Genomic DNA, 23,545 nt, shown 5'->3' with positions numbered 1-23,545 from the left:
GTGAACAGTGTCAGCCAAAAAGAATAGTGGCAGAAAAAGTTTTTAAAAGCTATAAAATGCTGTGATCAGCCACATTTATAAACAAAAAATATGGGGGAAAAAGATAGCTGTTACGGTTTTTATAGCTATTAGTTCTACAGAGGGCCTCTTCATTTTTGCCTTCTCTGTCAGTGCTAAGTGATTTACTTACTTTCAAAGAATGACAGTAAAATACTTCACCCTCCTACACTTTTTTCTGTAACTGTTAGTACATAAAACAGGTAAAACTTCATGCACTACAAAGAATTAAGAGCAGGTCTCCAGTCATAACCAGCTTGTAATGTGTTCAAGATGTAGATCCCATATAGAGTGAAGAATTTTTCCAATCAGCTCTGAAATTATGTCTGTATTTCTGAGCACATACTCTCACTTCCTGTTTCTGAAACAGTGACAGTATCTACACAGTTTGGCAAATGGCTATTATTCAATTTCATTTGTGGACCCAAAGTGCCCATTGAAATGCATTAAAAAGGGACCTTTACAATGGGCAAAGGTGTCCAAGGATCCTTAAATCATGTATTGAGCTGACCTTTAGCACTCTGCACAGGATGCATAAAATCTCTCTGCGTAGTTCATAAACAAAACCAGCCAAAACTCCAGTGAACATGCAAAAGTGGATGTGTGCTAATTTCATTACAAATATTTTCAAAGGTTTTAGAAATTAATAGCTGTGTCTGTTCCCTTTCTTTAGTTGCTGTATAAAGCAGGTAATTATCTGTTTGTCTGTTTTCTGTAGCTGTACTCTAGCAGTGCCTGCATACACAAACGGCCCTTTGGGAGTGGACTTTATAAGGTCCTTTGGAACCGACAGCTGTAGGGACTGTACAATTCACATCATGGAGGCTAGCTGCTGTGTGCATGTTAGGGAATGAGAAACAAAATTCTGAAACAGATGTGTACTCATGACCTACTGATCATGTACATCACACCCTAGCTTCACACTCTGCAACTGCCTGACGACATGAGTCCTGCCATATTACTGGCAAAGTGGGACTGTAAAAGAAGGAACATGTTGGAAAAATTTCATACAAGAGAAGCAATGGAACACTGATCTAACTGTGTGTGTTTTTTTTTTTTTTTTTTTTAGAGAGGGTAGCAAAGAGCTACAATCAGTTCTTCAACAACAGTACAGTGAAATCCATTCTACACGTTCATCTCTGTAACTGCAGTGTAACAACTTCTACAGGCAGCTCTGGTTCATAAGTTAGTAGTGTGTGTACAACAGGACTGCTACTTAAGATTGTAGTTCACTTGGATGTCTAATGCACACCAAATGACTGCCTCTTGAAAAGTAACATCACAGAAGAATCCCTTCTACTAAGCAATCTATGAACTTGGAACTGTGCTTTTCCATGCATTTTTCACTGCACTGACATTACATAGTGGACCACGTCTCAGAAACGTGCAGACATCCCTTGGGATGTTTGACAACAAAGGGATTTCAGACACCCCTGCAAGTTGCACAAGTGAAGTTTTGATATACAGACTATGGGGAATCACAGTTGTGTAGTTAACCACTTATACTGCCTAGCAATAGGGGGCGTTAAACAGTTCAGAAATGGTCTCCCATAACCCATGTTTACTGTAAAAATATGGTTTGCAAAAGTAAAAAAAAAGCCAAGCCTGTAGTTTGTTTTTTTCTTCCTGCCGTGCACACTAGGGGTTTCTTCTAGAAGTCAATTACCTAGCTTTGGAAGGACTTCGCTGTTGTGTTGATAGAAAGAAATAATATACTACCAGACACTTTTTGAAAACTTCTGGGATTACACTAATGACTACCCACCTTGAACTGAACAAATCACACAGGAAATATGTCTTATTGTGATATGCAAGATATTATATACATATAAGCATATTAAATGTTTCTTTTTTTAACACCTTTATTGAATTATCACTTGTGATGCAGACAAATTTACATTTATACAAAAGTAATCAAACTGTATTAAATTAACATTAACAAACATTATACTTCACATATATTGCTATACATCATATAACCTAAGCAACAGTACATACATTATTCAATTCCTACCCCCTTTTTTAAACAAGAAACATCTTTATTAAACCATCACTTACAACATAAGCAATCATACATTTATATAAATGAAAATGAATCACATCAACACAATCCTAATTGCAAGCATTTTACATCACAAACCATACTGACACACTTCCAGTTTCAAACTATACGTCATCACTTATAATCTACCCAATCATTTTCAGTCAGTCAGTACATAGCTCTTTTAAGTACTGCCTTCTTTGAAACCTCATTCCACCCCTGTATGTATTGTTCCCACAATTCCCATTTTCCCAATGTAGTTTGCTCCTACCCTTTTCTAAAGTTCTAGTTTCCAGTTGTTTTACCTCTGTTACTATATTTACTACTTCTAATACAGTGGGTTTAGATTTTGATTTCCATTTTCTAGTAATTGCTTTTTTGGCAGCCACCGTAATTAGAAACAGCAAGGCCTTATCATGCCTAGGTAATTCCAATTTTGTATCATAGCTCAGAATTATCTCCCTCATCATACTAATCTTCCCACCCAGCATCTCCCAACAGTGCATGCCACAGGGAATCCCTAAAGCCCACAAACCCACCGCACTCACAGAAAATATGTTCCCAAGTAATTCTTTCTTCCCCGTCACACCTCCAACATTTGCTGTCTGCCTGAGGAAAAATTCTCTGGAGTTTACTTGGATTGTGGATATATCTATGTAAATATCTCCAAGCAAAAATCCTAAATCTTCTAGATTTTGTTGCATACTTGGAAGACATACATATATATTTCCACTGATTCTTTGTGAATTGCTTGTCTAATCTCTTTTCCCAATCTATAGTTATCATGCAATATTTTATATGCTCTACTAATTATTCCTTTTTTAATGGTAGCGACTGTTCTAGATTCTACTAAAAACTCTACCAGTGCTGGTCTTTCATTTAGGAACCCCCATTTCTTTCTCTTTGCCTATATTCTGATATCAATCATTGTCAGGGAAAGCAATCTCTAACCTGAAGTCAAATAAACTCTTGGCCTCTTCCCATTCTGTTACCTTTCCTTCTCTAGTTATTTGTTCCCGATACCTTGGTTCCTTTGCCAGTTTGCTCCAATAAATTCCAGTCCCCTCTTGCAACTATTGTCTATATCCCTGACTGCAGTCATCCCTATCAGCAGAATCACCTTTCTCCATTCCCATGTTGGCGTACTTCTCAGAATACCTTCTGCAACTTTATGTACATAATGTTCTGTATGATTATTATTCTCCTTAAAGGTCTTCATCCAAAATCCATGTCTCTCCTTGTTTTTTGAGCTAGCCCCCTGTTTAAACATCATCCATTTCCTCTTTGAATTATATATTTCTGCTTGTGCTGTGTATAGGAGCCTTAACTGTGTAGCTTTGAAGTACCCCTTCAGATCGGGTAATCCCAATCTGTCCTGTTCTACAGGATCAACGTATCCCACTTGACTCTTCCTGTCATTCCCTCAAGATAAAGTCCTTCAGCTCTTTATTAATTGCTATCCACAACTTCTCCCCTGGTTGATGACAATATGCCTGACCTCTGTATAAGACGAAAGGGACTATAAACATTTTGACTGCTTGTATTTTACTATCCATATCCATATAACAAAGCTTCCATTTTCTCATTATCTTTTGTTTAGTCTCTTCTCGCATATCCTTAGCTGCCACACCAGAATCAATTTTAATCCGTACTCCTAAAGATTTAATTTTATCATGTCTCCATAAATATGGATATTGCTGAACTAATTTGTGTGTGGGTACATAATTTACAGTTATTGCCTTTGTTTTAGTTTCATTAATTTTCTGTCCTGAAAAGATTTGAAACTGTCTCAGAATGTTCCACAACACTGTAATGTCTCTTTCTGGTTTTGACTACCATACCAGTTGTATCCTTGAAATTCAGTCCCTTATTTTCTTTTGCCACTGGTTCTAAATATAATGCAAATAACAAAGGGAAAATAGGACACACCTGCCTGGTTCCTTTGCTGAAGTAGAAATTATGAGAGAGGACCCCACTCACTTTAATTTTCGCCACCAATTTCTCATATATCCTCCTAATCAACCTTATAATTTTTTTCAGGAAAGGCAAATGTTTCCATTGCCATGCTCATAAAGTCTCAGCTTACTCTGTCAAATACTTTCTCTGCATAAAGACCCACCGACTACAACGGTATTGTCTTACATTCTGCTTCCCTATGGATCATCAGTATTCTGTTGTTGTTGTGTCTTTCGGCTTTTCCCGGTTAGCCGTTGTAGACATGAACACTTCATAATCATGGTTTAGTATTGAAATGGGCCTGTATGAAGCTGGGTCTGATGGATCTTTACCTTCTTTAGGTATTACAGCTACCACTGCTTTTTTCCAGGATGTTGGCACTTCTCCTCTTAAAATACTTTTCAGCATATTAAATGTTTCTTGAGCAAAAGGGGAAACAGGGACAGTAGGATAACATGAACTTCTTTACAAAGTATGAAGAGGCTTAGGCTTCATAGATTCAAGGAGAGCTCCATGTCACCTCTCCTTTGATGTAGGCTCCATGTCAGCTATGCCTTGAATGGCCCAAAAAAGCATAGAGAGTAAAATGCTCATTGTTGGTACTTCCCTATGAAAGGTTTCTGCTGTATCTAGCTCTGTGTTCTTTAGACTGGATGGAGAGGAGGGGGTATTAAAGTGAACACACTTTTTTGTGCAATGCCTACTGACTACCACTTACAACAAATAGGAATACAGTTACCTACCTACCTATAATATGTGTGGCTGCCATGTTTAAACATTTGGCACTCAGCCTCTACCATAGTCCTGCATGCACATCATGTGGTCAGTAATGTACAATATAAAAGTAAAGGCTGATGATGCTTGCAACATACAATCAGATACCTAGCCCATTTATTTATAGTTGCAAATACCAAATGCAACATAGTGTTGGAAACAATGTCAAAACAAATCATATCAACTAAACCTCACTCTCTACAAGATAACTTGACTAGGAACTGGAAAATTGTAGATTTGGGAATTCAGTTTATTCCTGAATGCTAGTGGTGTAGAGAAAGGGACAGCTGGATCTCATACTGAAGGATAATAAAGCACTTGAACAGAATCTTAATTTTTTCTACAAGTGCAGTAAGCAATTGCTACAATTTAAAAGACAAAAAATGTTTTCCTCTAAACTGAGAGCCACAGTGCTCTCTGCAAATGTACGAGTAAAATTGTCTTAGTTTTGTTTTGCGGGGGTGGCCCCAACTCCACTTCTGATACCAGACAATCAAGTCAAAAACAGAAGCAACAGAAACAGTAGCTCTTCTGGGAGAAAATTATCTTCATGAGTTTCTGTTCAATGGGGATGAACCTGATGAAACTGAAACTTCACCTGTATTTATAGAAAAGGACATGGCACTGTAGTGGGGCAGGATGCGTATTGCTGCACTGATGTGCACCCTCACTGTACTGCCAGCTTCCATGCGCACAGTTCATACAGGAAGTAAATTGTGTTGCTTGCTGTGCACCATCAGCATGATTGTGCATCTCTTCACAGAACCTTCTGTGCTTTTGAGAGTATCCTTGCTCAGTAGTAGTAAAGCTCAGAGAGTTGTAGCTGTGTTTTGTTTGTACCATCATCCCATATTCCTGAGTTTGATTCCTTCTGTTGTTGCTTTCATAAAGTATTGAGAAGATCATTACCTACCAATGTCCCCACATCCCAAATGTCATGAAGCATGTATGGTATTCTGTAACACTCCATGCCCCTCCCCTTATTGCTTCCCCAGTGCTCAGAATTTGGATGCACAACCTACAACACTAAGTCCTTTAAATGTGCTGAATCTTCCTTATGCACCCGACACCTTCAGAGCTTTAGGTATACAGTCTGCAGTATTGTATACTACTAAAATGTACTTAGTCTTGTCTCTCTGAGGAGTCCCTGTGTTATTCATAATATTTGATCTGATGTTGTAAGCCTTCCATCTGTTCTTGACTTGTGGGCTTCGGTTCCGATCCTCGGAACCGATCCAGCCTTTATAAAGCTGGCATCACCCAAAAAAAATCTCTCAAGCTGCTTTGTCTATCCACAGTGCTCCTCTCCACATTATCCCAGATCTTTTTTACAGCGCTTATGACAAGATGCATCAGCCATCTCTCATGTAGCTAAGTTTATTTTTATATATTATCTTTTTCTGCTAAAGCCTTTCCTGTCCTTTAAATCTTGGTCTACCCATTGTGAGTGTACTGCAATTTCCTTTTACTGTTGGTAAGTTCTCCATACCATTATTGGTAGTCTTTCCATTTTTCTCTACCATTGGTGGTCTGTCTACCATCATTGATAGATTTTCCTTGTCATGTGAGTGAAGATCTAATTTATTTTCTTCTCTCTTTTTCTGCCTTTCTGTTTTGTTTTGTTTTGTTTTGTCAGGATCATGGCAGAGAAACCAAAAAGCTGCACTACTGGGTGTAAGCAGTGTGTAGAGTGTGGCAGAAAGATGCCAAACTTGGGTAACCATGAATCTTGTATGTATTGTTTGGGAGTTTCTCATTTGAGTATAGAATGTTCCATCTGCTTAGGGTTTCAGTAATCGATCTCTGGCAGAAAGGAAAAATAAATTGATTCTTACAAGGCTCCTTAAAGCTCCTTTCGAAGAAGCCTTGTCCAAGGCCTAGAAGTCACCTCCAGCCTCTGGATCTAAGTCCTCTCGTTCAGTGCTGATGTCTCCATAGGCACCGGTCATCAAGAAACATAAGCACGTTTCTGAGGGTTCATTTTCAGAACCGAAAGTTAAGGTTCCAAGGCTCTTGGAGCAAACTAAATCTCCGGCACTGAAAACTTCACCAATGCCTTCTACACCAGCTACAACAATTATTCCTACTGTAGCGACTGTGGCTCTGACCTTGACCACAGCTCCAACGTCAGTGCCAACTGCCACTCCGACCATTTTGATGCCCATGTTACCCTCTGTGCAGACTGTACCAAAATTAGTGTTATCCACAGAACCCAGGGGTATCTGTTCTCCATCCTTGGACCCCTTCCATGGTCAGCTCCTTAGTTCATTTGTGGCGAGACCCGAATCGCCTTCTGGTTTATTCATGCACTCCATCAGAAGTCTTTCCAACGTCGATATTGTTAGGTTGCTGGATGAGATCTTGGCAGTCCAGAGTCTTCCGTGCTCTTCTCGAGCCCCTCTCCCTTTTGGTGCAGTAGGTTTTTCTCCATCCATCCCTACATATTCTCCTCCTCTAACCTTGATGCAAGCTTCAGAGCTTTCAGCTTCATCAACTCAGGTATCAATAGCTTCGGCGCTGACAACACTTCTCTCTTCGGTGCAGAGTCTGGCAGTGGTTCCTTCGGTATCATTGGGTCCCTGGGACCATATCTTTGCCATTGGGCCTGGGGTTGTCGAGCATTTGGCTGTGTTGGCAGTGGACCCTTCCTTGGTTCTAGCCTGTCAGGTGGCGGTGGGTTTGACACCGGTTCTGAGTTTGTCTCTGTTCTGGGCTCCCATCCCTTATCAGAGGGTCCTGCCTTTCAGGCTATGGAAAGGGCTTTAGCCACTGCTTCATCTCAGGTGGCTTCGGGGTTATTGTAGTCTTCCCCTGTGACCCCTGGTTCTTCAGTTTAGCCACCCACCTCTACCCCTTGGACAGTGTGCACCACGGTCACATGACTTCCCTTCTAAAGGCACTGTCTCTTCCGAGTCCTTCTTAGATGTTCCCACTGAAGAGTCCCCTTGGAAGAGATTGTGTAAGAGGAAACACCTTGATTCTCCTGAAGAGTCCGTCATGGAGGACACTGATTTCAATGAAGGGGAGGGCTCCTCACGGTCACCCCTAGAAAGCGTCTCCTTTGGAGACATTCTGGAGATTCTAAAACATAGGGGGAAAGGAAGTACAAAAACCCAACTTCAGAGGAATCTGTGTACTTGGAGGCCTTTAGTGCTCACCCATCTACCTCCTGGGTGACCTCACCCACTGACGATTTGATTAAAGTAATTGCTCAGCGGGCTTGGAAGGCTTCTGATGCTGTGGAACCAGTCCCCCAAAGACCTGACAAAATCCTTACTGCTCCAGAAGACCAACCACATTGGGCTAAGGGTTTGGTAGTAGATGCCTTGGTGGTAGCAGCAGCCATGAAAAAAGAACTAGCTAAGGAAAGTTCTACTGTCCATCCCCTGAACTGGGAGTCCAGGGTGATGGACAGATTTGAGAAGCGGGTCTCTGCATCATCTACCTTCTCTATCAGGTCCTTGAACTTTTTGGCAAATTTCACAAGGCTCGAAAGGGATGTGGTTAGGGAGCTGTGGCTGGGGGGGGGGGGGGGGGGGTTCAGGAAAAAGTGACCTCCCAAATAGCTACCCTGGAGTCTATTTCAAACTTGTCCCAGGGGCTCATTGCACATGCAGCCAAAGGGGCGACCAGGTCAGTAGCTTCAGTCATTGCAATTTGGAGACACACTTGGATGTGCCTGTGCAAGTTTGTGGAACCATTCCAGTCTTCCTTTGTCAGTGCTGCCTTTGACAGGCCCTCCTTGTTTGGTCTGATAGTAAAGGAAACTGTCCAGGTGTGAAAAAGATGGAAGGACTTTGTCTCCTGTGGGCATACGTTTCTCCACTTCGCAATGATTCTATTCCAGAAATCAAAGGAGTGGTAAAACGTGGTTCAAGAAATCCCAGAATCCTTTCCAGGATACACGTGGGTCAGACTCTCCTCAGGGCAGGGGAAGAGGTTATAGTGGAAGTCGCCATCCCAGAGGCAGGGGTGGTCCACAGAATCAGGGTTTCAGAGATTTGTTCTGTGGTCAGTGCTATCACCGCCCCTGAAAGTTTGCTTACCTCTGGAAACAGTTGAGGTAGATTTTTCTTGCACCCAAATTCCTGGCAACACACAAGTACCAATGCCTGGGTGCTAAGGATAATTTCCAGAGGTTATCTAATACACTTCACCCTTTATCCAAGATCCCCAGCAAGACTCCCTGACATTCCACCCAGTCAGAGTTCAAGCAGCAGTAGAAATACAAAAGCTGCTAGAAAAAAGTCATCCAAGAAGTCCCACCAGACCAACTAGGATCCGGTTTTTACTCTAGAGTCTTTTTAGTGCCAAAGAAAACAGGGGACTGGAGGTCAATTTTGGATCTCAGTATTCTGAATAAGTTCATCTAACAAGCAAAATTCCAGATGATCACGGTTCAGTCAATTCTCCCTTTCTTAGAGAAAGATGATTGGATGTGCTCTGTCATCGTTCAAGACACGTATTACCACATAAAGGTGGACATATGCTCGAGAACATTTCTCCACTTCTGAATGGAAGCCAGTCATTTCCAATTCAAAGTGCTGGCCTTTGGTCTCACCACAGCCCCCAGGGTGTAAATGTATGACAGCAGTTACAGCACATCTGAGGCTGCTTGGATTCCAGGTGTTTCCTTACGTAGACTGGCTTCTGACCGCTCCCACCAGGCATCTACGTCTTGGTACGGACTACATTCTGAAACCATCTCTTCAGTTAGGCGTAATGGTCAATCCTGCAAAGTCCCAGCTAACCCCTTCTCAGGACATGGAATTTATCGGAGCTCACCTCAACACTGTCTCTTGCATAACATTGCTTCCACTACACAGGCTACAGAAAATTCAGTTTCAGGTCCTACCTTTTCTTTGCTCAAACAAAATTTCTGCGTATCTGATTGTGTAGGCATTGGATTCCATGGCAGCAGTGATCACACTGGTTCCATTGGCAAGGGTTCACATGAGACTTTTCCATTGGTTACTTGCAAACCAATGGACTATTCTAACTCACCCCATAAACCATTTGATTTTCATATCCAGTTGATGCAAAAACGACCTGTCCTAGTGGAGGCACTCAGAGGAGATTCTTCTAGGCCGCCTCTTTGTTCCCCATCAGCCTAAGGCCATAGTGACCACAGATACTTCCCAGATGGGGTGGGGGGGGCATTATCTCAGGAAGACAGTGCAAGGCACTTGGTCTCCCTCCGAGGCCAGTTTGCATGTCAGTGTTCTAGAGTTAAGAGCAGTGCTTCTGCCGTTGCAAGTATGTCACTCTGCCTTACCTCAAGGGACGATAGCTATACGATCAGGCAACATGTCTGTAGTCTGGTACATCAGCAAATGGGAGGGCCAAGTCCTATCCACTGTGTCGAGAAGCCCTTCAAGTGTAGCAATGGGTTGTAACTTCCAACCGCTTTCTGATAGCAATGCACATCCTGGAGAGTTCCAAAGTGACTGCAGACAAATTAAGCAGGTGTATACTTGTGCCTCACGAGTGGTCTCTGAACTCCAAAGTAGTGAAGGAGATATTTCTTTGCTGAGGCCAGCCCTGCTGTGACCCGTTTGCCTCACCCCTGAACAACAAGTTCAGAAGCTGCTTTGTCCCAATTCCCCTTCAAGGGAAATCCCCCAGGGACGCTCTTTTCCACAGTCAGCCCCTGGGTCTTCTTTATGCCTTTCCCCCCTTCCCTCTGATCCCTCTTTTTCTCAGGAAAGCAGCTCGGTTGAGAAACAAAATGATCCTCATTGCTCCCTACTGGCCTCTACAGATATGGATTCCCTTCCTCTGGCCTCATCTACTACACCGCCCTTGGATTCTGGATCCAGCTCTCTTGTCCCACCCCCAGAGACTAGTACCTCCCAATCTTCAGTCTCTTAAGCTGATGGCTTGGTTTCTCCATTTCTGGTAGTTGCCAGACATAATGGTATTCCTTCCCCCATGCGACACATTCTGATGGCATCCCACAAACCATCTACCAGGAGTCTCTACCTTAGTAAATGGAAGAGATTTTCTTTTTGGGCCTCTGACAATGGTCTAGACCCCCTGTTCAGCACCAGTAGAAAAAATTCTGGAGTTTCTAACTGCCACCTTTAGTAAAGGAGCATCTGCTTCTACTATCAAAGTTATCCTAGCAGCTATTTTAAATTTACATAACGGTGTCTTGGATCAACCCTTAATTTCTCACAGACTTTGTAAGGTTTTTCTAAAGGGTACAGTCCACTTGAAGCCCTCTTTCAAAGACCACCTTCTGCCATGGGATCTAACTCTTGTGTTACAGTCGCTTACTTCACCTCCATTTGAACCCACAGCGACTTGATTTAAAATTCCTTTCTTGGAAGGCATTCTTCCTTATAGCTGTCACTTCAGTGAGGTGAGTCTCTGAATTACAGGCTTTATGCTCAAAAGCTCCGTACTTAGTTTTCCACAAAGACAGAGTGTCACTCAGAACAAACCCTACTTTCCTTCCCAAAGTGATATCAGAAACAAATATCAACCAATCTGTAGACTTACCTGTATTCTTTCCAGATTTTTCAAATAAAGGCGAGTGCTGCCTGTGCCTTCTGGATGGACACAGGCAAATGCGTTTCTGCCTTGATAGAACTAAACAGTTTAGACAGTTTGACCCAATTATTTGTGTCCTTTGCCAGTGCAACTTTGGGCAAACCACTATCCAAGGTGACTCTATACAGTGGTTAAGAAATTGCATCTCTTTCATTTATTAGAAACTTAACATGAAGCTTCCTTTGTCAGTCAAAACACATTCTACCAGATCTATGGTGACATTGGCTGTTTTTCATTCTAAAGCCTCCATGTCAGAAATTTGCACAGCTGCAACGTGGGCTAATCCACATACCTTTGTTACTCATTACAGATTGGATATGGTCTCCGGGGGAGAGCCTCTTTTGGTCCTATGGTTCTCAGGAATAGTCTTCCTTGAGGCCAACCGGAATCTAAGATAGCTGGGGACTCTGTCCCACAAGTCAAGAATAGATGAAGATTGACAACATCAGATAAAGAAGTTATGTCTTATCATAATGTCCATCTGTGTTGTCGATTTTCATCTATTCTTGCATCCCTCTTGCCTGCCCCCTCCCTTAAACGTCTGGTGGAGTGACATCCTGTCCTGGGTTCTTATTGTTAGGGATACCTTGGACAAGGTTTCTGTCTCTTATATTATATAACCATTTTTTCTGCATAATAGCTAACTCGATCTGAGGTAATATGGAGAGGGGCATTGCGAGCAGACTAGCAGTTCGAGAGATTTTTTTTTTGGGCTGATAAACTTTATAACTGCCGGATCGACCCCCAAGTGAAGAATAGATGAAGATAGACAACACAGATAGAACGTTATAGTAAGACATAACTTCTTTTTATTTACATTTCTTGACTTTGAAAGTCTGACCGGGGTACGGCCCATTTCCAGAGGAGGATCAGGGGAAAAAGCTCTACATTTTGTATAATTCTATGCAGTTTAGTCAGTCATGGCTTTCAAGATATGTACAAATTACTAATATGTGTTAATACAACATATACTGTTTTTGTGATATTCAAGTTTACCTGGTTTACTATCATTTCAGCAATCGCACTTCGGGCGAATTATTGTTTCTGTGAACCAGAGAAATGAAAACAAAACCGCAACCAACAAGTCGAATGCGCAATTGGAGAATGTTCGAATTCGACACAATTAGAATATTCACCACACTTCCACAACTGCTTTTACTGTGCAACACACAGTAAAGAACATTTTTGCAGGGGGACAAGCCCCCCTGCACCCCCCACACCCCCTGCTACTTATATATACAAACTCAGAGATCACACTACAGTGAGGGAAAGGGTACATTTCCCAAGTCCCACTATAATGCAATTTGCATTAAAATGTAGAAGTTCACAACAGCGAATGCTATGGTGCATTCGCTGTTGTGCATTTCTACATTTATTTATTCATTCTTTTGATACTATCGAATTGGATGTTCGGACTAATGTAAATCAAACAAAGTCCGATCACCCATTTGATAGTAGACCATTTACCTCACATGTACAGTATGATATACCATTAGTGTACAGAATGCAACCTAGTAGAGTAAATCTATAGTCAAAGCTTACATGGATACTTAAATTTAGTTTCAGGTACCTTAAGAGAGCATGGAAAGTACGCATACATATTGTTACTGGCCTTTATTTTATAGCAAGCTTTAGAGGTATAAATATTCATTGTGTGTGGGGGTTGTAACGTATAAGCAGAGGTTTTGTTGCTGGACATATTTCACAGGAGTTTAATATTCTGTGGACTGTTTTAGTTGTAATAGTGTTGGGGTATTGTGGAATTCAACCAAGTGTAGGTTTTGTATGGCTGCACAGTGATGAGTTTTCTGGTAACACTGTATCCATATTTAACAATTGTTATAGCACTGGTCTAACATAGTAACGTAGCGCATTGAGATTAGTTCAAACACAGGAGGCATACAGGAATCTTGGAAGGAGAAAAGTTTGGCAGTAGTCACTCTGGGCTGATTAAGAAGTATTTGGCTCTTTACAGGAGTCCTAATTTTTGGTTTATCTTTTTGGATGTGTATATCAAATTTTACGTTATTGTCTGTGATGGTGTAAAGCAGTTTAGTGTTGACTACTACTGTGAGTAGTAGAATTTAGTAATCAAATAAAGTGTTCATTATTTGCCGGATATTAGAATTTTGAGGTGGCAAATATGATTTTTTTAAGTGGGGGAGGCTTTAGCCACTTCTGCACCTTACTAAACATGGCGTATAGTGTTTAGGTTACTTATGGAACTGGCAGAGGCTGATAGAGTGGACTGTTTGGGATATTATACTAGGTTGGCATGAGGGATTGTTGGGTACATATAATTTGTGAAGATGTTAGAGTAGGAAAACTGTGGGTCACCTGCTTTTGAGTTTTAGGCGGCTAAGTGTACCTTGCCAGTAGACATATGCTGAGTGTGATCATTGAGGTAGGTGATGAACCATTGCATGATGTAGGAGTGGAGCTTGAGCTTGCACAATTTGGAGAGGAGAAGGACTGATGAGAGTAGGAGTGTCTTCCTTATGCCTTGTGTTATTGTCCTCCATGGTTGTTTCCCAAATTGCTGCTTACAGTTTTGTCCCATGATGCGGATTGACAGTAACAGACTGTAAAGTAATGTATAAAACTTGCATAACTACTACAGGATCATTGAGGGTTGTAATTTCAACACATCTGTACATTTTCCATCCAGTCACTTCCTTTTTCATTTCAGAAGTATTGGCCAAATGGTTTGCCATGGTAATTGTACTGGACCACAGTTGCATCCCTTTGTTTGGGAGTAAGATTATTTCTAAGCAGTTGTGAATTTCAATAATGGGATTGAGAAGGTATTGAGGAGTTATGTGTAAGTGCTACTAATTTGTTACGCTAATTAGAAATCTGATGTTTATAGGACTGCTGAGCATTCTGACACCTGATATGGTTGTCTGTAGTAAAAAAAAAAGTATAAGTATCTATTGCAAGAGACGTACTGACAGTGAGCGTTTATACTATACATTTTTGGCTACTGTTTTACATTTGACATTTAATCTTTCACTGTGAGAGTGAACTTGTTTTGCAATATTAAATAATCTTAGTAATAACTTTTGCATTTTTTCTGGTATGATGTACTCAACAGAACGTTTCGAAGGATACTCCAGCTAATATCTAGGGGAGAGCTCTCACCAGTCTAATTCTTGAGATGTATCTGGTTGTTTTTGTAGTGGTTAAGCAACATCACATTGTGCTTTGGTGTGGAAAAGTCTTGACCAAGTCAACAACCTGCAAGGTCTGAATTTTCATTCTTTAACACTCTTAACATGTATGTAGTTTAAGTTGGCTACAAGATGCACTTGGAAAGCAAACAGTGGGCTCCTGGCAGCTTAATATAGAAATTAAGGGATAAACTGCTGCAACTCATTATACTGACTTATAGTATATGATGCATATTTGTAACTTTTTTATTTATTTATTTTTAATGAGGCGGACAAAGCCTCAGTAAAAAAAAAAAAAAAAAAAAAGTATATCGGTTACATTCCCAAAATTCAGTAAGTGCACAGGTACCCAACAGAACTAGTTTGCATGTAGGATTTAGAGAACTGTGTTAGGTTAATGCTGTGCCAGTTATTAGTAGCAATTATCCATTAAAATCATTTCATCTGAGCAGAGGAAGTGAAGATAGCTCAACAGATGTAGAAATAAAGGCTGACAAGTGTTGCTTTTAGTTTAGTAACAGTACAGAGGGAACACAGACTAACGAATATTTTCTTTTATTCATACTTTGATCTTCTGGCAGTGTTATTTCACTTTTAAGAATTTAGGTACATCATGTAACTTATTCTACCCTAAATTGGGTTGGTGGCAACCTTTCTGAGGTCAATTTACTTTTCATTCAAAGTTTTTGCTTCTTTTCATTGTATGTTGTGTATGCCTATAATGTGATGATGATTTGCCTTTTCCTGTTAGCTTCTCTTCTTTTCACTGTCTTAAAATGACAATATTGTAAGTGCTTTCTTGGGGTTTCTTTGGGCAAGGTTTCACTTGATACCTGCCGTTAAGTCCATCTGATTGTTAATTAGTCCCAAGCTGCTAAATAAGTATCTGTGGTATTTTCTTGTTTCACCAAGAAAATGTGACCAGACTGATAGTTTTTATAAAGGTTCTATATGTGTCGCCAGTAAGTGTCTAGTTTACTGGTACTCATGTCTCTTATCTTTCATACTCATCTGAGAGTAGCTCAAATTAATAAAGCTTTTTGTCATAGACTGTATAATGTATTACACCTTATGATACATTTCAGTGATGAAGCAGTGTAATATGTTAAGGAAGGTCAAACTGACATGTAGTGTGATCATATAATCAGATGTTTATGAGAAATAAATACTTCATTGGTATGTTGGCAGTAGGCCATCCAATGAGTAACAGAGGAAGTTGGTCCTTAATTTAAACACCCATGCCCCACCAATCATAAACTGTAGTTATTAACATGAGATAATCAGGTGTTTAACTAACCATTTCCTTAGTAATTCAGTATTCATATCTGCTGGCTGCACTGTTACATTTTCAGATAAGCATGGCTTTCCTTTGACTAAATCAGTCTTTTGCAATGCTTTCATTCCAGAAATTAGATGTTTTCTTTGTTAGAGGAGAAAGTCATTACAGTTTCTGAAATTTACCTGATTTTTATTAGTTTCTTTAGTTTTTCTCATTAAATAAAGAAATACCTATTTCATGTTTGCTTTATGTGGGGCATGGTAATGATCAGTGTAAAGGGAATGGAAAGCATTCTTTGATGAGAAAAACTTGACATTTGTCTGTCATTGACCTTTAAGTAAAATATTTAATTAAAGCTCTTTCTTTTTATTCTCCTCTAGGAATTGAAGCTGTCTTCCTATGAGGAAGCCATATCATTTGTGGCTTTGGTGGATGGATATTTCCGACTGACGGCAGATGCCCACCACTATTTGTGTACAGAGGTTGCACCGCCATTAATAAAACACAATATTCAAAATGGTTGCCATGGACCAATTAGGTAAGTTATTTTGGTTCATTTTCAGATGTGTTTTTGCCTTTATGATTAGGATAAAGATGCAAGACTGACTGTGCATTTTCGAAACTGTCACTATGTATGTCTGCCTTATTAAACTGACCTTGACCTGTATTGTGTGAAGGGTTTCCCACAGAGAACAGATTAGGTACAGAGGGGATAAGAAGAAATAAGATTCTCTGTTAGTGCTGTTTATTACTTTATATAGTGCACTGCTTGGTTTTGCTCCTTGAAGATATGGACCAGCTCTGACATTAATGAATGGAGACAGCTGCTGCATGCATTTTACAGACAAATAGGTAATTTTGCTGCTAGACGTACAAGGTTCACAGTGTGCATGCTTGCCTAACATTGTAACCTGTGTATGGGTTTTTGAGTAAAAAAGTAACATTGCAAAGATTAGCCTTGAAATGCCTACTTTCTTAATTTTTGCATCACAGTAGCTGTTGTGCAGGTCTGCCTACTTTGTTACAGTTAAATTGTTTATCACCTAAAACCGATGATTGACTATGCACAATTGGTATGAATAGTGCCTGACTGGCCCAGATGGCCTGGGTTTGATTAGTAGCTTGACTGTGCTGTTGGGGAGGATGGGCTTCACCAAGGAAGTGGGGTGGGGGCTGCATGCTCCCGGACACTTCACAGCATTGATCCCTATGAAGTATTGCCTGGCAGGGCCCTGGATGATGCATACATAGAACCATGGCCAAGGCACCATACAGTCTCTATATGTACCAACCATGAGAGGGGACCGGAACTTGCAGGGAATGGAGAATTGGGTAAAGGACTGCTCAGCAACAACAGTGTGATGGTGGTGTGGGCCCCATGTTCCTCAGTCTCAAAACTAGTCCTGGACTTGGGTCATGTATAGCCTGGGGGAGGCTTGGGTAGGTCCAGTAGACCCTGTGGATGAGGACAGGACCTGGATGCAGATAATGGTGCTGTGGGAGCCCAAAAGAGTTGCAGATAAACAACTAAATAAAAATACAACTAAAGACTGGCAAAATATGTTTTGTGATAGTATCTAGTGAGGCAAAATATATTGTTTAAAAAAAAAAGGGCAGAAGTGCAGAGGGTGTCTTGCTTAATGGATTAGTTAAATGATTAATTATTCTGTTGATATATCAAGACGTGTTCTGGTATATCAAGAAGCATAACTTTACAAAGAAAGATGATTTGCTGAGATGAACTGGATGAGCAGAAGGAAAAAAGGACAGCACAGATACAGTAGATGGATTGCTGATTTTTTTTAGTAAACAATGAAAACAAGAAAGAACAAAACAAAAATATACCAAGTTGAATAATAGTGATATTAATTAAGTAATAACAATAGTATTTATTTATTTTACATTTGTTGACTGGGCTAGTCTAACTGGATACATGTCTATTTTCAGTAAACGCCCGGGGAGAAAAGCTCCAAAATTAAACTAATGTAACAGGAATAAAAGCAGTAAAGCAACACATTCTTGGGTGGCGAAAGCCAGGGTACATTTTTGGCTAGGCTTGTATAGGCCCTAGGGCCAATAGCCTAGTACCTACCTATGAACCTATAAAACTAAAACATTTTAAATACACTAATGCTGTAGGCTAACATAGTAGAAACTAGCATCAAAGCAGTAAAGCAACATAAAGCTAACAATGATTAAATACAATATTGCTGTAGGCTAACATATAGGAAGTCCCACTCGCTGAGCCTTCAACACCAACACAAACCAAAAATTAATTAGAAGCAGAAAACGTTTAAAAATACTCCTTCTTAAGACTTTCGCCCACAAAACATAAAACCAGCAAATGAATGTTCAGAACTGGAACAAATCTTCTTTATTCAAACATAAAGTAAAACCAAGCGCTTTCGCCTGAGAATCTCAGGCTTTTTCAAGGTAAATTAACTGTGTGGCCATGTAGTTTATATAGGACGTTTGATAGGCCAATTTCATTAATTAAATGATGAAGAATTAATCAATTAAATACAATTGTTACTACCTTCAAATAAAAATTTTATATTTAAAGTGCAATAGTGCCTGTAAAACCAGTACTCATATTAATTTGAATTTATGCTTATAAAACTACATAGTATCACAAAATCTGTGTGTAGTTTGGAATGAAATTGTACTTTCAAAATGCAAGCTTTTTGTAGACTTTTCATAAAGAACTTAAAAGGTTGTACAACAAAACACTAGGTAGCATTTTTGTGTAAGAATATGGTGAAGAGCCTCGAAATGCTGTAGCCCATAGCGTGCTACTTTGTAAATAACAAAGAATACCATACCTATTAAAAAGTGTAACCATCATAAAACCATCTTCTAAGAACTTAAACTAAATATTATATATTAAAAACCAGCCCTGCTTAAAAATATATGAATATGCCAAGACACAGTACATTAAATATATGATGTAAAATGTGAACAAACAAATATTAAAGTCACAATTTATTCCTCTTCATCTTGAGTATACTACTTAAACTGATACTATCATTCATGCCTGGATGTCTTGTGGCGTCTAGTTTAAGTTGCCATACTAATTCTCTACTCTCCAAGAAGGTTTCCCAATCCCCACCTCTCGGATCTTGCTGGACACGCTCTATGACAAAAAATCTAATGGACATTTTAGTGCAAATTAGTGAATGCTTAAAAAATGCATTACTATCTTTTTCTTTTTCAATTTCATAAAAATACTCATATATTCTTTTTTTGAGCATTCTAACGGTTTTCCCTACATAAAAACCGTGACAGGTCAAACAAATGCCCAGGTAGACTACTCCAAAGGAGTTGCATGTGTAATGACCATGAGCTCTCAATGTGCAATTTCTAGATGGTATAAATATGTGATCATCGTTTAGCATGTAACCACATTGGTTACACATCCCACATTTAAATGAACCATTTTTCCTATGGGACGAATTAACATGACCAGGATACTGTGAATAAAGGGCTTGTTCAAACATTCCCTTTAAATTTGTGTCCCGTTTTCTAGTGAAATGTAATCTTTCTGGAATAAATGGTTTGATGTCATCCTGCGATGTTAAAATGGGCCATAAAGAACGCATAGTGCCTTCAATAAAATGTGCATCACCAGTATATGTGTAAGAAAAGCTTTTTTGTAAATCCACCTGCCCTGATTTTATGTTTATGGGTAAGGGAAGTCCTTTGCCCAAAAGTGGGGAGTAAGCTACGTCCCTTTTTTCTTGAATTTCCGAAATTAGAAAATTAATAAGGTGGGACGGATAACCTCTCTCCTCAAACATAGTTGTCAAAAAACTAGTCTCTTTCAAAAACAATTCCATTGAACTGCACATCCTAGAGGCCCGTATGAGTTGGCCTCTAACTGTCCCTTTTTTGATGTAAAAAGGGTGAGAGCTATCAAAATGCAAAAATGCGTTGGAAAAAGTGCTCTTCCTGAAAATTTGTGTTTGAAATTGCTGATTCACTTTATCTATGGTTAATAACACATCTAAATAATGTAGACAGTCTTCACTAAGATCGTATGTAAACGATAAAAATTCTGTTGTAGAATTAATGTATTCAAAGAATTCGAGAAAGCTCTCTTTTGTGCCCTGCCACAAAATACAAATGTCATCCAAATAACATTTGTAAAATAAAATGGATTCTTGCCATTTTGTTGAATGGATGTGTAGTTGTTCCCATTTGTGTAAAATTATATTTGCGTATGCTGATGCACATGGAGAGCCCATGGCAACTCCTTTGTTTTGCCTGAAGAATTCCCCACTAAAATAGATGAAATTATTGTGCAGTATGATGTTCATGAATTCAACCAAAAGGTTGATTAAGCTGTTACTTAAGCCAGACTCTTTGGCAAGAACTTCAGTGAACCAGTCTATGCCAATGGAGTGTGGTATACTGGGGAGTAATTCAATGACATCTATGGTTATCATGAGCAAGCCAGGATTACAAATGCCTAATGGAATGCTGGCTAAAAATTCCCAAGAGTCTCTGCAAATGTGAGGAAGTGTAGAAACAAACTGCTTCAAGTTGTGTTCAACAAATTTACCAAGAGGTTCGGTGATACCTCCCGCTCCGGCCACAATTGGCCTAAATTTGAGGGGTTCAATCCCTTTATGTACCTTAGGTATTCCGAACAAAATAGGAATTTTAGGGTTGGGGGCATTTAAATAATTAAATAAAATTTCATTAATTGCCCCTTGGAGTAGGTGGTCTTGCAGAGTGTATTTTATCTTAGCATATGCAACATTTAATTCGTTTCTTGAAATTTGTTCATATGTGTCTGTGTCTTGTAGTATGTTATGCATAGAGTTTTCATAATCAAAAAAATGCATAAGGACCACCCCACCCCCTTTATCGGGCTTCATAACCCTAATCTTTTCTTTCCTCAATGAGTCAACAATTTCATGTAAATGACCATCAAAATTAGATGAAGAGGAATTGTAATGTCCAATTTGGTTCATTCCAAATCTTCCTATTGGTTTTTAGTTTTGGTGCTGCTTCAGTTTTTTGTAGGCTAACATAGTAGAAACTAGAATCAAAAGAAAAAAACGTGTGCAGGCTTTAACAGTGCAGTAGTTCTGGAAGCATATATCTGAGGTATATAGGTTGACATTTGTTTTGTAGAAGAGTAGGGACGAAATGAAAGATTCTAGTTAATTATTATGCCTTTACAGAATTTTACACATATATAACATAGTTGGCATACATACAAAACTGACAATGCAAGTGCCTGGAGCAGGAGTAGGGTTCCAAAATATGTACTATAGGGAGTTTCATGGAAAAAGAGAAGACTAGAATATTAACTTAGCGGAGGCTTTCTCATCCCACTAGGAGGTAGTCGGAAGGGGGGAAAAAAACAGTATACTATACAGTTTGTATTAATCAGGGTTAATACATGGGCATAGCCATTGTGCTTTAAGGTGTAATTTTAGTTTGTACTTGAAGAGTGGTAATGATGAAAGTAATTGTAGGTTGTTGGGGAGCCTATTCCAAATCTTCCCCACGGAATTAGAGAAGAGGGAGTCTCCTGCTTTATTATGGGATTTCTGGATGGTTACTTGTAATTTATTTGCCGAGCGAAGGGTAGTAAGATTTCTATAGGGAGAGATTAGAGTACTGAGAATAGGAGTATTGTTGTTATGAAAGAGTATCTTATGGGTGATAGTAAGTTTTTGAAATAGTAGCTGGTTTTGGAGTTCTAGCCATCCTAGCTGTTTGAGATTTATACAGTGATGGGTTCTAAATTGTGAGCCAGTGGCAAATCTGGCAGTGTTGTTATAGGAAGTTGCCAGTTTGTTTAGGTTAGATTTGGAAAGATGAGTATAAATAGGTGAAGCGTAGAGGAGGGTAGTGATCAGGAGGATATGGGCGATGGTGGTCCTGGCTTCAGGAGTAAGGAAGGATTTTATCCTGTAGAATGAGCTAAGTTTTCTGTTAACAGTTTTAATAGTAGTGTTAATGTGTGCTTCAAAGTTAAGATTTTGATCAGTTGTTACGCCTAATAGTTTGGTGGTCAGGTGCAATTACAGTTCCATTGCTGGATTTAACAGTGAGATCAATAGGGGGGGGGCACTTTAGTGTAGGAGTAAATATCAGTAATTTAGTTGATGTTCATCGTGCATACAGCTGCAGTAATCACATACGGGTTCTCTGCCGTCAGGCGGTCCCTCGGTCGGCCACATTCCAAAGTCTTGGTCCGGCGTCGGTTGTTGTCGCTTTCTTTCCTGACGTCAGTGCGACAGGGGTATATAAGATCCAGCCGACGCCATATTCTTCAGTCTTTTTTGCTGCGCGGTGCCCGAAGCAGAAGCAGTTCACAAATGCCGGTCGGCCAGCTCCTGAATTTACGAAAAATTGGAAACCGAAGTCTTCTTTAAAGCTAAGTACCCCGTTGGGGAAACTTTTCTTGCCTCAGACCGATGTCAGACAAAGTTAACAATTGTATTTCTTGTGGGAAGCAAATACCGCATAAGGATTTCCATTCCCTCTGCATACCTTGTTTAGGCCCAGACCACGACGTCTCACGACGTTTCAATAAACGCACTTTTAAGCATCGGGTGGAGTTCGCCCAACATTATTTTGGTAAAGCCTTTGATTATAAAATGTCGTCTGAGACTCCGACTACCATTTTGTCCAAAAAACGCATGGACAAGGACCGACACGCGAGGCCCGCGATCTCCACCGACACCATGCCAAAACCGACTGCACATGGTCCGGTTCTCAGCGAGACGCCTTTGCAGTCCCTGACTACCAACGACACTTCTTTGGCGGTGTCTTCTGTACCCGAGACCGCAGGTGCCTCGGCCCTTACTCAGACTACAACCACCGAAGCCACTGTGAGTGTTGAGTCTCCTAATGTGGACAGGTCCACTTCCACCCAGGGTGTCTTTAGGCCCTCATCTTCCTTTTCCATTAAGGCCTTTACTAAGTCCAAATCAGCCATGCATCCCAAGAGGCCTGTTGCTCAGGGCCCATCCCCCGGCCCCATGCCTAAAAAGCAGATGCTTAAAATGGCTGAGGATTTGATTACCCTTATCAGGGGTTCCCAACCCCCTCCAGACAAGAGACCCAGAGTGGAGGAAGATTCTCCCTCTTCTGAACAGGGCTCCATTTTCTCAGAACATTCTGATGTAGAAGAGCACTCGTACTCCCCTTATGAAGATTCGGATGCAGAACAGTCCATTCCTTCTGTATCTCCCCCAGAGGATTTCTCTTTTGGGGAAACCTTGCACACCTTGAGGGAGCACTTCCATTGGGAAGGCCAAGACTTTTCTGATTCCAAGAAAAGGCTTAGGGAATTTCTTTTGTTACCTCAACACAGACCGCTGGCTATACCTCCTGTCTTGGACATACTTGATGATGTTTACTCGGAGGCTTGTCTTAGTCCGGATTCCCTGCCTCCTGCTCCAGTCAAACCTGATAAGGTACTACAGAGTTCCTAACTCTCATCAATTTCTTTTCAAAAGCCATAATGCTGACCCTGAAACCATTTCTCAAGGCCCCAAGGGAATGAAGGCCTCTACTGCCAAGAATCCACTACCTTCCAAAAGAGAATGTGGTACATAAACAAACAAGGAGGAACACATTCATACCCCCTGTGCAGACTAGCCATGACACTTTGGAACTTGGCTCTGGAATGGCAAATCGAACTTCAAGCACAGTACTTGCCAGGTTTGGAAAACACGCTGGCAGACAGTC

General features: G+C 40.2%; 1 protein-coding gene across 1 annotated transcript in view; it reads left to right on the top strand.

Moving 5' to 3' along the window:
* JAK1 (Janus kinase 1) overlaps window positions 1-23,545 on the top strand; it is a 1,643,095-nt gene that overhangs the window by 802,422 nt on the left and 817,128 nt on the right. Inside the window, exon 8 of the mRNA XM_044085562.1 lies at window positions 16,213-16,370. Within this exon, the coding sequence (XP_043941497.1) occupies window positions 16,213-16,370 (158 nt within the window). The remainder of the gene's footprint in view (window positions 1-16,212; window positions 16,371-23,545) is intronic.

Source organism: Protopterus annectens, chromosome 10.part0 (assembly GCF_019279795.1).
Source record: "Protopterus annectens isolate FY-2018-M chromosome 10.part0, PAN1.0, whole genome shotgun sequence".
Taxonomy (NCBI): Eukaryota; Metazoa; Chordata; order Ceratodontiformes; family Protopteridae; genus Protopterus; species Protopterus annectens.
Note: the sequence above shows the minus strand (reverse complement) of the source record. Positions and strands in the feature narration are given on the sequence as shown.